Raw genomic sequence first — 14,275 nt, 5'->3', positions numbered from 1 at the left:
TCTTAGGATACTTTTCTCTCCTTGGAAAACATATCCTTTCTTGTCGAATTCACCAAGAGAAAGCAGATTTCTCTTCAAATCAGGAACATACCTGACTTCAGTCAACAACCTTATTGACTCATCATGGAGCTTGAATCTCACAGATCCAACACCTGCAATCTTGCAAGCCTTGTTGTTTCCCAGCAATACTGATCCACCATCTTGATCACATAATTCCTCGAACAAGTCTTTGTTTGGAGTCATGTGCCAAGTGCAACCTGAATCCATAATCCACTCCTTCTTAGAGTCACTGCTTGAAACCACAAGAACATCAGATGATTCGAAATCATCTTGAACAATGGCAGCGTTGCCATTATCCTTACCTCCATGATATTTCAGGCGTTCAGGGCACACATTTCTTGTGTGACCCTCCTTCTTACAATGGTAGCATCGAATGCTAGATGCTTCGCCACTGTAAGACTTCGACTGGCTTTTGCCTTTCTTCTTGTCGAACTTACCATCCTTTCGTAAGAGTTTTCCTTTAACGGCCAAACCTTCGCTAACAATCGAAGGTTTATGCTCCTTTCGTTCATTTAAGTCCTCAGAGTACAAGGATGATTGAACTTCTTCAAACGTCAGGGACTCCCTTCCATACAAGAGAGTTTCTTTGAAGTAAACATGTGATCGAGGCAAAGAACACAATAGTAACAGCGCTTGATCTTCATCATCGATCTTCACATCAATATTTTCAAGATCAAGAATTAGCTTGTTGAACATATCCAACTGCTCAGCCAATACTTTGTCTTCAATCATCTTGAATGAATACAAAGCTTGCTTCAGGTAGAGTCGATTTACCAGCGATTTGGTCATATACAAACTTTCAAGTTTCACCCATAACCCTGATGCTGTCGTCTCCTTTGATACCTGCCGGAGAACCTTATCACCAAGGCTCAACAAAATTGCGCTGTGTGCTTTCTCGATCATACTCGTCTTCTCCGCTGCCGTCAATTCTGCATTCATGGCTGCCTCTCCCTTCAACGCTTCCAAACAACCCTGCTGAACCAGTAGGGCTTTCATCTTCAAGCGCCACAGACCAAAATCATTCACTCTGAAATTCTGGTAAGACAGAACCCGAATGTCATATACGATGTCGTGACATCTGGTCTGTCATCAGTTTAGCTGAGGCAGTACATACAGATCCCTTAATTATTTATTACTTCTAACATCCAGAAGTCTGGAAGTGTTGGAATCACAGAGATTCTGTGTTAGCACAGTCATTAAATCACACACTGATGTCAGGCACGATGTTATGACATCCAAACTGAACTTACAAATAAACAATGCAGAAACATAAACAACACAACAGAATTGTTCACCCAGTTCGGTTCAATCAACCTACTCTGGGGGCATACCAAGCCAGGGATGAAGTCCACTATTAGCAATATCAATTCAGAGCTAAACTCCCAGTTTACAACTCCTCACTTAATCACTACCCAATGACCCCTCTACCTAGGTTCTCCCTAGATATGGAATATCTCCATTCCACTCCCAATCATACCAATGATGTCTAGCAGTCAACACCTCAGCCACTGCATCGACGGCCATATTACCAATATTCAAAATACACAAATAAACATAACTTAGAGTTGCTTCAAAGCTTCCTCCAAGAACACAACTCCACTCATTGCTTCACAACTTCTGAGTGAATAAAACAAACCTCTTACCTACAGGCTTCGAGGCACAAATCAGTGACCTTCCCACAAACCGGGAGGTTCACTTACACGGCTAACCCTAATGGTTACATCTTTCTAAACGCCGGCTAGCTTACTAAACTAGGTTACAAAGTTTCCTATTTATAACCTATTCCCAACTGGACTTGGGCTTACAATCACAACATTATTTGCTGTTACAAATCACAGAAAACTTTCTGCTAAAAACAAGGTCTTCACTCATAAGTTTCCTAATTTATCTTCATAATTGGAAACTACATAATTCTCCAATATTCTAATCTTGATTCTCTTGACCTTTAAACCTTCCACATAGGATTGCATAATATTCAAAAGAATATTCTGCATCTTTTTAAAACCAAAACTGAATCTTTATATTCCAGCTCAGCAGGCGCGTGACAGCTAAATATAACAGTAACTGCTGTCAAATACTGATGTCATGGAGCATGTCGTGACATTCCATGTTCTGCATAAATCACAGCAAACAGTATTCTTCACTTCAATTCTCAGCTTCTCACATATCAGGGTGCCAAAAAGACAGCCCATGATTTGTTCTATTACTGATGTACAATCAGCACAATCTTTAGTTTCCCAAAATAAAGACTGAGATAAATAAGGAAACATCATAGAAATAGAATAGAAAATGTAGCAGCTACTGCTGTCAAACACTGATGTCATGACGTCGAGCATGACATCCAACTCACAGCATGTATTAGCTTACACAACCAGAACCTGCATAACCTTTAACACTACACACCACATGTCATGACCTTAGTCAAGACAACAGAATACACATGAATGTTTTACCACAAAATGCAGCCAATCAAAACATCTACAATCTCCCCCTTTGGCAAATTTTTGGCTAAAACATTCTGTCACCACAGCAGCACAAAAACAACTAGCAAACTACCAGTTATGCAGAATTGCTAAAGCACATCAAAACATCAGACCTGCTGAATAAGTTCCACAAGCTACACTATCACATAACATGAACAAAAACAACTTGTTCAATATGATTTGGGGTGACAATCTCTTCTCCCCCTGTTTGGCCATAAATGTTGCCAAAGCAACGTACAGCTCCCCCTTAAAAGTTACTCTGCATGACATGACCACGACACACACAAAAAAAACACCATCTGATAATCTTTAGATACCACTTCGCCACCAGCTTGATTAGAATACAATAAGTCACCCTCAATGGGAGATCTATATTACAAGATGCAATCTTTCATAGATAGCTCATAACTTCTACCACAAGCTCCAAGAGGTGAATAGAAAACACCTCCTTTTTGTCTTCAACTTATTACTCTTCTGCCCAAAAGTAATTTGTCTAAGACTATCCTCAAGAATAATCAGCTGCCATATGTTGATTATCTTGATCCTTCGAACCCACTTCTGCGATGAACCAAATGTCAACACATTGTGTTTTAACATCTAGCTGTTGAATTCAGCTCCTTCTTCTGCCACTTGAAAGAACTTCCTCCCTTTACAGAACCAGAGTTCAATGCTCTCATAGACCTGATTGTGAAACCAAGTTTGAGTACGCAACCTCCATCCTGCAGTTATGCAGTTATGTCATCCAAGCTCACACTTTTATGAATCCCTGCTTTTTTTTTAACAACATCAGACACTCTGATGCATGAGTCATCAGAAGGACTAGTTAGAGACTAATCCTCTAGTTGTACCAAGGATGCCACTTCCTTGAGCAAAGCTATTTCCATGATGTCAAGAATACTGCCACTTGTTCTTGACTTCACAGTGTGCATTAGCCAATGCACTTTCTTACCTAGACCAGAAATAAACTGATCCAAGTAACCACCATCAAGATTATGATGTCTTCTTCTTCTTGTGCACTCCAAAGCTGAACATGTTTCTTGCCAGGAAACCTTTTTCAGTGATCACATGCTTCTGCTGCCACCAAAGAGATAGATCTTAAAACAATTGCACTATCCTTCCTGTACATGGTCTTGAAGAAGAGATGTTCCAGCATCTTTAAGAACATCAGTTATCTTGAACTTCCAAGGATAATCAATTAAATACTTGTACTTTGCACAAATATCAATTGATCTTAAATCCTTTCCCAGTTAGATCCACCCTTAGGAAAGAGAGAGATGAATCTTTCCTTACAAATGTGTCACACAACAACCAGAACCCATGTGACACCGTTCAATAGCCAATTAAACACAAGGCTGAATCAGACGTGGGGAGGTTAACCAAATCTCCCCCTCAAACAAGCAATCATGGAAACTCCACACAGCTTATCCATGCATTGTACATAAAAGTCTCATTATACAACATCCCTACTAGAGGCAACTAACTCCATGAGTTATACCTATACATACTTCATACACCAGTTGAGGATACTATACTTACATAAACCATGGTTAACAGAGATACCATGCAGCGGAAAACAACTAAAATTTATCCTCAATAAACCTCAGGCCTAAAACAATAACCTTTGCATCAGTCAGCTACACATCATTCATGATTAAGGGATAATATCTGCCATATCTCAACAAGGTTTCTGGAACAGATTCACTTATGACATAACTCCTGAAAATACCTCAGATTCCACACAGTAATCTGACTCCCTTGAATCATCACACAATATTCAAAACCATATTTCACTATGCACGATACACAGTATTCAGTTTTCAACACTAACTGTTCTATGGTTAAGAAAACAATTCACACATCTGGTTCCTTTGATCAAAAGGACATACCAGATACAAGCTCATCTTTGGATTTTCATAGAGGTCTTGAAAAGAAAACCTGAATGAATCCTTTCACTTACACTGAGCTCTTCTTCCAACTCCCATAAGCTTATGCCTGAAATAAACTAGCATTTGGGATGGAAGGTTCAATTGATTGTATTCTGACCAATCAACACAAAAAGCAGATGTCTCCTCTTCCAGATCAGGAGTACGTTCCAAACAAATGTACTCACACTACATAAGTTTAGCACCAGAACATCTGTTCTTCAACTGGTAGCTGCATACCAGTATGCCATCAGTTCCTTCTTCTTGGAACACACAATTCTTGACAATCTTGAAGATCATCAAACAACTTTGCAGATGAATATGAGGAACACTGATCATTTGAACCTCTTCAACCTCAATAACCATGCCTTTATGAGTGGACTTGAGAGAGGATTTCAAGTATCTTTGACACTTGTACTAAAGTTGAGAACAATCTGCTACAAATTCTGTTGAAAACCATATAACCCTAGAGATCTTCTTTCAAAGATAGGATTATGCATCCGATGCTATGCAGCAGCAAATAGCCATATATCAACAGAGATTACACAATGCTTACTCCCAGACCCAGTTGTAAGCATGACATCCAAGAATTGCAGCTGAACAATCCAACAATATGCTTGCTTCTTCTTCAAGCAACACAACAAGACCTAACCAATATTCTGACCAGAAAGAAACAGATAAGCACAAAGAATATCTTATCAAATTCTTCACTCCCGCATGAATCATTTGGATATCAGTAACACCATCTTCCCTTGCCAAGAAAATACACCTGTTATGGTCAGTTTGGTCCAGTCTTCCACACATAGGTCCATCCTCCACTTCTGGGGACCATTCAAAATGAACATGAATGTTCAAACAATCAACTACCTCCAACAACCAGAAAGTATCTCCCATGGATCTCATCCAGAAACAGACAGGATGCCTGCTCTGATACCAATTGAAATTCTGGTAAGACAGAACCCGAATGTCATATACGATGTCGTGACATCTGGTCTGTCATCAGTTTAGCTGAGGCAGTACATACAGATCCCTCAATTATTTATTACTTCTAACATCCAGAAGTCTGGAAGTGTTGGAATCACAGAGATTCTGTGTTAGCACAGTCATTAAATCACACACTGATGTCAGGCACGATGTTATGACATCCAAACTGAACTTACAAATAAACAATGCAGAAACATAAACAACACAACAGAATTGTTCACCCAGTTCGGTTCAATCAACCTACTCTGGGGGCATACCAAGCCAGGGATGAAGTCCACTATTAGCAATATCAATTCAGAGCTAAACTCCCAGTTTACAACTCCTCACTTAATCACTACCCAATGACCCCTCTACCTAGGTTCTCCCTAGATATGGAATATCTCCATTCCACTCCCAATCATACCAATGATGTCTAGCAGTCAACACCTCAGCCACTGCATCGACGGCCATATTACCAATATTCAAAATACACAAATAAACATAACTTAGAGTTGCTTCAAAGCTTCCTCCAAGAACACAACTCCACTCATTGCTTCACAACTTCTGAGTGAATAAAACAAACCTCTTACCTACAGGCTTCGAGGCACAAATCAGTGACCTTCCCACAAACCGGGAGGTTCACTTACACGGCTAACCCTAATGGTTACATCTTTCTAAACGCCGGCTAGCTTACTAAACTAGGTTACAAAGTTTCCTATTTATAACCTATTCCCAACTGGACTTGGGCTTACAATCACAACATTATTTGCTGTTACAAATCACAGAAAACTTTCTGCTAAAAACAAGGTCTTCACTCATAAGTTTCCTAATTTATCTTCATAATTGGAAACTACATAATTCTCCAATATTCTAATCTTGATTCTCTTGACCTTTAAACCTGCCACATAGGATTGCATAATATTCAAAAGAATATTCTGCATCTTTTTAAAACCAAAACTGAATCTTTATATTCCAGCTCAGCAGGCGCGTGACAGCTAAATATAACAGTAACTGCTGTCAAATACTGATGTCATGGAGCATGTCGTGACATTCCATGTTCTGCATAAATCACAGCAAACAGTATTCTTCACTTCAATTCTCAGCTTCTCACATATCAGGGTGCCAAAAAGACAGCCCATGATTTGTTCTATTACTGATGTACAATCAGCACAATCTTTAGTTTCCCAAAATAAAGACTGAGATAAATAAGGAAACATCATAGAAATAGAATAGAAAATGTAGCAGCTACTGCTGTCAAACACTGATGTCATGACGTCGAGCATGACATCCAACTCACAGCATGTATTAGCTTACACAACCAGAACCTGCATAACCTTTAACACTACACACCACATGTCATGACCTTAGTCAAGACAACAGAATACACATGAATGTTTTACCACAAAATGCAGCCAATCAAAACATCTACACACTCCGGTGAACTTTTCAATCTCATACTTTGTTGAAGGCATCTTCTCCATGCTCACCGCACCAATTTGTTGTGAATTCAATGCCACGAACAAAGTATAAAATAAGGGATGAATAAAGGACAAGGAAGAAGAGGAGAACACAAATATTGGTTATAACTGCTATTCTTTTACTTTCTCTTAAAACAAGATTACAAGTTTACAAGAATAACAAATAACCTCTCTCACCCTAAATTAGGATTTGCAGCTTAGCAATGATGAGAGACTAGTATGCTATTTATAATAAAACCTAACATACTAACTAATGGGCTTTTTCCACAAGGCCCATTACATAAGCCAACTTAATAAACAAGCTAACTTAACAAATTAGGGTTTAAACATTAAAACCTAATTTAACATGCTAACAACCCTAGCATCTTCGACACAAGCATGTGAACAACCTTCGACTTCATGTTTAACCCCGTCGAACCAAGAAGCTACCCTTCGGCCATACTAGAGTTCGATCCAATATCTCACATATATATATATATATATATATATATATATATATATATATATATATATATATATATATATATATAGTAATGCTATTCTTACACTATATTTATACAACAATACTTACACCAAACACTGTTCACCGTATTTATACGGTGAACAGTGTTTTCTAAAATAAAATAATAATATTTATAAAAATATTTTTTATTTTTAAAATTACGGACAACACTGTTCATGTACGGACGTGCATTAACCAACTTCATTAATGCATTAACCAAGTTTTTACACTACATTAACCAAGTTTGGTGACTGCTAAAAATTATTTTTAATACCTGGATGTTGCACTAACCAACTTCATTACTGCAATAACCATGTTTTTTACATTGCATTAACCAAATTTGGTGACTACTGTAAAGTACTGTTCATGGGTGTAAGAATAGCAGTCACCAAACTTGGTTAATGCACTGTAAAAACATGGGTGATGCAGTAATGAAATTGGCTAATGCAACATTCAAGTATTAAAAATACTTTTTAGCAGTCATCAAACTTGGTTAATACAGTGTAAAAATTTGGGTAATGCAGTAATGAAGTTGACTAATGCAACATTCAAGTATTAAAAATACCTTTTAGCAGTCATCAAACTTGGTTAATGTAGTGTAAAAACTTGGTTAATACAGTAATGAAGTTGGTTAATGCACGTCCATACAAGAACAGTGTTGTTCGTAATTTTAAAAAAAAAATTATAAATATTATTATTTTATTTTAAAAACACTGTTTACCCGTATAAATACGGTGAACAGTGTTTGGTGTAAGTATTGAGGTAAGAATAGCATTACTTTTATATATATATATATATATATATATATATATATATATATATATATATATATATATATATATATATATATATATATATATATATATATATATATATATAATTTTGACCACAATTCACATGCTGCTGCATCATAGACCTGCATCACTGTAGTTTTTTTCATTATTTTATCATCAATAATTCTAGTTTCTAAACTACTTCCTAAATAGAACAAATAATAATGAAATAATAATGGAAGTAATGAATATTTTACAATTATCCTATGTGGAATTTTAACTTTATTTATGAATAAAATATTCATGATTTTACAACTGTTACAAACAATTTCTTAGAACTTTTATTATGAACAAAACATTCGTGAGTTTATGTACCAAGTACAAAGAATATAATATTAAATGATAGTGTCAAAAATAATAATATTATTTAATTTTAAAAATAGTTATATTTACTTAATTTGTATATGACACGCAAGATATCAATAAAGAGCTATAAAATTTTGTACACACTTAATAAGTCATAACCGTTAAATTACAAAAATAAAATTAAAATACTACATATGATTTTGATTGTAACTAATTGACTAAGTACGAAAAAATATATAATAAATTGTTAAATTGACTCAGATCAACCATTTAATTCTTCTTTTTATACCTTAAAGATAAAAATGAAAATGAATAATAAATATATCGTTGAATATTATATCATGTTATTTAGTGCTCATTATTATTTAATTAATTTAAAGTGTCAAGAATTAAGAGAAATGCAAGATAACTCAATCTTATATAGAAGGAGCACTCTGTATCACAGCCCATAGTTATCAAAATGTGATAAAAGCCACTTTATCATTAATTTTATTTTAACTTTTTCCTTTTTGAATTGTTTTTATATTTTCTAGTTTTTTATTCATAAATAATTATTAAAGTTTAAATAAAATAATAATAAAAACTCAAATACAAACCAGTCAGTCAACATAAGGGATTCATTGTCTTCAAATATATATATCCCCCCAACGTGACTATATTTTTATTGAGTAACAATTGTAACAAAATCTTAGTGTGGTTATCTTGAGTGATTTAGTAGAAAAAATAATATTTTTATTGTGAAAATGAATTGTGAAAGATTTGACATGACAGTTTTGATTGTGGACCATGATGCTGTTTCTTTGGGTTTAATTGCCAATTTACTCATGGCATGGCAATATAAAGGTACGTGTCTCTTGTTTATTTAACCATTGCATGATTGAAATTTGAAGTATCTTTTCTATTTTGATTTTATGGATTTAAACATTTTTCAAACATATGAAAATTAGGTTGAAATTCAAAAGAAAATCTAAGAAAAGATATCCTTATTGAAAGAGCTGTCTTAATTTTGTGAAGGATACATATAATTTAGCCAAAATTTAACTATGGCATAAAAAAATAAGGCTATATTTGAAAATATTTAATTTTAAGAAATATTTTATAAAATTTTATCACTGAGTTAAATGTGAAAAAAAATTGAATCTTGAATGATAGTCCGTCTTATATGTCTTCAAAGACGATATTGTTTACTGATTGATCCATGCGTATGCGTAAGATTATTAAAAAATTATTCAAGATAAATGTGAAAAAATTGAATCTTGTATGATAGTTCTTCTTATACATTCTCAACGATGATCTTGTTAGTGGATCGATCCATGCTTATGCGTAAGATTATTGAAAAATTAATCAAATTAAATGGAAAAAATTGAATCATATACGATAGTTCGTCTTATAAATTCTCAAAGACCATCCTCTATATTGTTCGACCCATGTAAATGTGTAAGACTTTTAAAAAAAATTAATAAACCTCGTCCATCAGTGTAAAATAGTTTATAGTAACATTCAATAGAAATTTATTAATTAGTTGTCATACTACTAAATTGAAAACAACTGAGTTGTAAATAATTTTAAAACTCGTTCAATAAAAATTCATTAATTAGTTGTGTCATACTACTAACTTGAAAACAATTGTGTTGTACAATAGTTTTATACTATTGTTCAATAAAAATTTATTAATTAGTTGTGTCATACTACTAATTTGAAAACAGCAGTGTGATTTGACCGAATACATAATAGTTATTGATTAAAATTATTTTACAATTTCTATTTTCTCTATATTTAATTTTAATATTGTATTATTCAATTTTGTAAAAACTAGTTATACTTTAAAAAATATATCTAATATTATTTTTGTTGATTTATAAGGATATCATGTCAAATATTATTTTAATTCTCTAATTTTATTGAGTTGGCTCTATTTATTAGTGTTATTATATGGATAAAAGTTGTTCTCGTCAATGCTTATTAAAATTTAACCTTCTTTAGAGAAAATTTTATAAATAAAATTATTGTATCTAACTTCCTTGATGTTTTTTTGGGATAAACTTCGTCAATATTTTTTTAGATAAACTTTGTTGATATAAAAGTTTAATGTTTTGGTCGATGTTTTAAAAATAAGACCGAATCGTTCGATTTAATCGAATGGATCGAAAATCAGAAGTGATTTTGGTCCTGTTAATTTGGTAAAACTGCAAATGGGTCAAAATAGAAGTAAAATTGAAAAATTAGATTGAACCACTCAAAATCATTTGAACTAAAGAATCAGAATCTATTTTGTAAAATCATCTGATTCAAAAATAATGTATGTGATTAATCAATTTTAATATTTTTTTTATTAACTGTTCAACTATAAATTTAATCGATCGAACTAAATAAACTTTAAACCAAAAGTTCTACCAATTTGATCCAGTATGATCTTTAAAACATTGGTTTTAGTTTGTCTATTTCAACTTTAAAAATATCTTATTCTCCTTTGCTATATAATTAGATTTGTTATAATTCATTTTATTTTCAATCAACTCATTTCTTTTATTTTGAATTTCAGTTCAAACTGCCAAAGATTCTCAGGAAGCTTTGTACATTCTCCAAGGATCTAAAGGCTTGATTGATATCATAATTTCAGAGTTCAATTTATTAGGAATGAATGGCTATGATTTTCTAAAGCTAATTAAAAATGAATTTCAAATACCTATAATAAGTAAGTACCATCCCTAGACATAACCTTATAATATTTTTATACAATATTTAAAACTATAAATATATAATAATATGTTTAAATAATTGACTTTTTTTCTCTTGTTTTGAATAGTGATGTCCGACAACAAGGAGGAAAAATTAATTTTGAACATTTTAAAAAATGGAGCAGCACATTTTATTGCAAAACCTTTTTGTGATGAAGACTTCAAAAACATTTGGAAATATGTTATGGAGGCAAAAGAAGAAAAACTATTCTTTGAAAGCCTATTTGTAACAAGTGAAGAACAAAAGACTAAAAATAAGCATAGCAAGAGAAAGATAAATGACAAAGATCAAGTAGAAGGAGATTCTCAAGTTTCCAAGAAAACAAAGCTTGTTTGGACTCCAGAACTTCATAATCTATTTATGTTTGCAATTAAGCAAATTGGATTGCATAGTTCTAGTAAGTCATATTTTGAGTTTTGATACTTTAATATTAAGTTGCTGGTATTTTTATTATATATATAACAAAATATTATGATTTTATTTGTGTTTATTTGTTCATTTATTCAGAGGTTGTTCCCAAGAAAATTCTAAAGATTATGAATGTCCCAAACTTGACCAGGGAAAATGTAGCTAGCCACTTACAGGTTTTTTTTCTCAATTATTTCATATATGTATATGATATTATTGGAATCTTATTAATAATGGTCTATTTGTATGTGCTTCTTTTTTTTTAATCATATTTAATTATTGTAAGTTAGATGTTGTGAATAATGTTGATGGATTTTCATATAGGAATACAACATTTTAAATTTTATAAGAAAATATTAGTTGTAAAATATGTTTTCATACAAACACTCTTTGTGCTTCTATTATGATATAAGTTATGTTAATACAATTAATTTTCATAAATAAATGAAAATGAAACATCTATTAAAAAAATTTCATTTAAACTCTACTTAGGGTTTTCTGAAATCTTCAAAGATATTGCCAAAAATGGTGAAATAGTGATGTTATTCTCTATAGTAAAAAGCAAAATATGTTTCTAATTTTGTGACCAAGTGTTAGAGATATTAAATTTGATGATCAATTTCATTCTTTTACTCTAATTTTTGTTGATATCTCATTTTTTAAAAATATATGTTAAAAGTTCTAATGCTTTGCTATATGAACATGTAACACTAACAGAAATATCGCAAATTTCTGCGTGATGTCAATGAGAAAGGAATGATGGGAGGAATATCACAAAGAGCATTAAGGTCTAGGTTTGCATCGGGTCTTCCCATGTCATTAATAAAGACTATGCAAGAAAAAAGAGCAAACAAGTTTCACACCCCAACTTTTGAAAATTTGCAAACATTATCATATCAAACCGAAAATCAAAACAATTATTTTAACCTTTTCAATAGATTTCCATCGCGCCAAATTAATAATTTCCCTTATGTACAAAAAGTCCCAAATCTTCAATATTTGAATCAATTTAGTCTTGGAAAATCAAATCTAGAATCTAATATTGGTTCGAACAATAGTATCTATGACCAAAATTCGATTGGAATAAACTCTTCGAATAGTTCATTTTTTCCGGTAAAGAATCTACTATATGATGGCGGCTCTAGTTCTAGTAGCTTTTCATCATCCGGAGGTGGACAAGGATGGACTACTTCTTCAAGAACTTCATCTTCAAGTTTCTTAACAAGAGACTTGAACTTCAATGACATGAGTCTTGATAATAAGGTATAAAGAATTCAAAATTCTTTTAACATATGTCTACATGTATTTATTTTATAACAAGTGTTTGATTCATCATTTCTTGCTTCACAAGTCATTCAAAGGTGGTAATGAAATCTCTCCTCAAGCTGAAATCACATCATGTAGGATGAAAGAGTTACCAATAAGTTCAAATGAAAGTTCTAAAAAGGTAAGTCTTATTTTTTGTCACACACTCAAGTTGAAGTTTATTTTTTATTACTTTTTAAAATCATTTTGTACCCTAATTTATTTTATAAAAAAAGTCTCATTTAATTTTTTGATATATTTAGAATTGAAGATTTTCTCTAGGTTATAGCTCTTAAGGAATTAATATAATGTTTCTAATGCTTTTATTATGTGATATCTAGTTGGAAGGAAATAATGGATTTTCAAATGAGGGATCATCTGATAGATTTACAGGAGACAAAGAGTCTAAAAAAAGTACATCAACTAATGATCTGGTAAATCATCTTGTTAAAATTAGTGTTTATTCAATGAAAATGATTTTTTTGAAATATTTTTATAATATGGGGTTTTAATGTTACTTAATATTAATGCAGGAATTTGATATGGATATTGTTGAAGCCTTGTTTGGTACTATAGATGACTAAAGAAATTCCAGTTTGCAACTCACTTTTCTTGAGGATCTCCTTTATGTATAATGCATTCTCAATAGGATTGAACAAAACTTTGACTAGCATGAAAATTGAAAAGGAATTAGAGTATGTTTCTAAGGTGTTCAACAAAACTTATAGTAGTAGCTTTTAACAAGATATAGACATGTAATTACTTTGCTTTTAATGGTTTAGTTTAAGTATCTCTAACAAATTTAAATTCTCTTGTTATTAAGAACATAAGAATCGAGCTTGTTAATAAATAAAATTGTCTTCATGCCTTTCTCATTGCATTGGATACTATATATAACAGTGTGTGTAATTATAATTTATAATGACTAATTACAACTATTAATGACTAATTTTCTATTATATGAAAATAAATTATTCACAATAAATACAAGGATTATTTACTGATTAACACCCCCCTCAAATTGATGCGGCTGGTCAAGGAACATCAATTTGTAAACAAGAAACTGATGTCGTGGACGTGGAATAGTCTTAGTAAGAATATCTGCAACCTGCAACTGAGTACTGACGTGAGGAAGTGATATCATTCGATCATAGTAGGCATCACGTATGAAATGACAATAAACTTCTATATGTTTGGTGCGTTCATGAAAAATAGGATTTGCAACAATTTGAATGGCACTTGTATTGTCAACAGAAAGTGAAGTTGGCTCTGTTTG

At 32.5% G+C, this 14,275-nt stretch overlaps 1 protein-coding gene across 1 annotated transcript; it reads left to right on the top strand.

Moving 5' to 3' along the window:
- Window positions 1–9,290: 9,290 nt before the first annotated feature.
- On the top strand, window positions 9,291–13,745 carry LOC131650466 (two-component response regulator ORR21-like). The gene is made up of 8 exons (XM_058920177.1): window positions 9,291–9,390; window positions 11,090–11,242; window positions 11,354–11,677; window positions 11,794–11,870; window positions 12,412–12,957; window positions 13,046–13,141; window positions 13,341–13,433; window positions 13,533–13,745. Exons 1-8 carry the CDS (start codon window positions 9,291–9,293, stop codon window positions 13,581–13,583), a joined length of 1,440 nt encoding a protein of 479 aa, XP_058776160.1. The 3' UTR covers window positions 13,584–13,745.
- Window positions 13,746–14,275: the final 530 nt, after the last annotated feature.

This window comes from Vicia villosa, linkage group LG2, assembly GCF_029867415.1.
Source record: "Vicia villosa cultivar HV-30 ecotype Madison, WI linkage group LG2, Vvil1.0, whole genome shotgun sequence".
Taxonomy (NCBI): domain Eukaryota; kingdom Viridiplantae; phylum Streptophyta; class Magnoliopsida; order Fabales; family Fabaceae; genus Vicia; species Vicia villosa.
The sequence above is the reverse complement of the archived record's forward strand: the minus strand, read 5'-3'. Positions and strand labels throughout refer to the sequence as shown.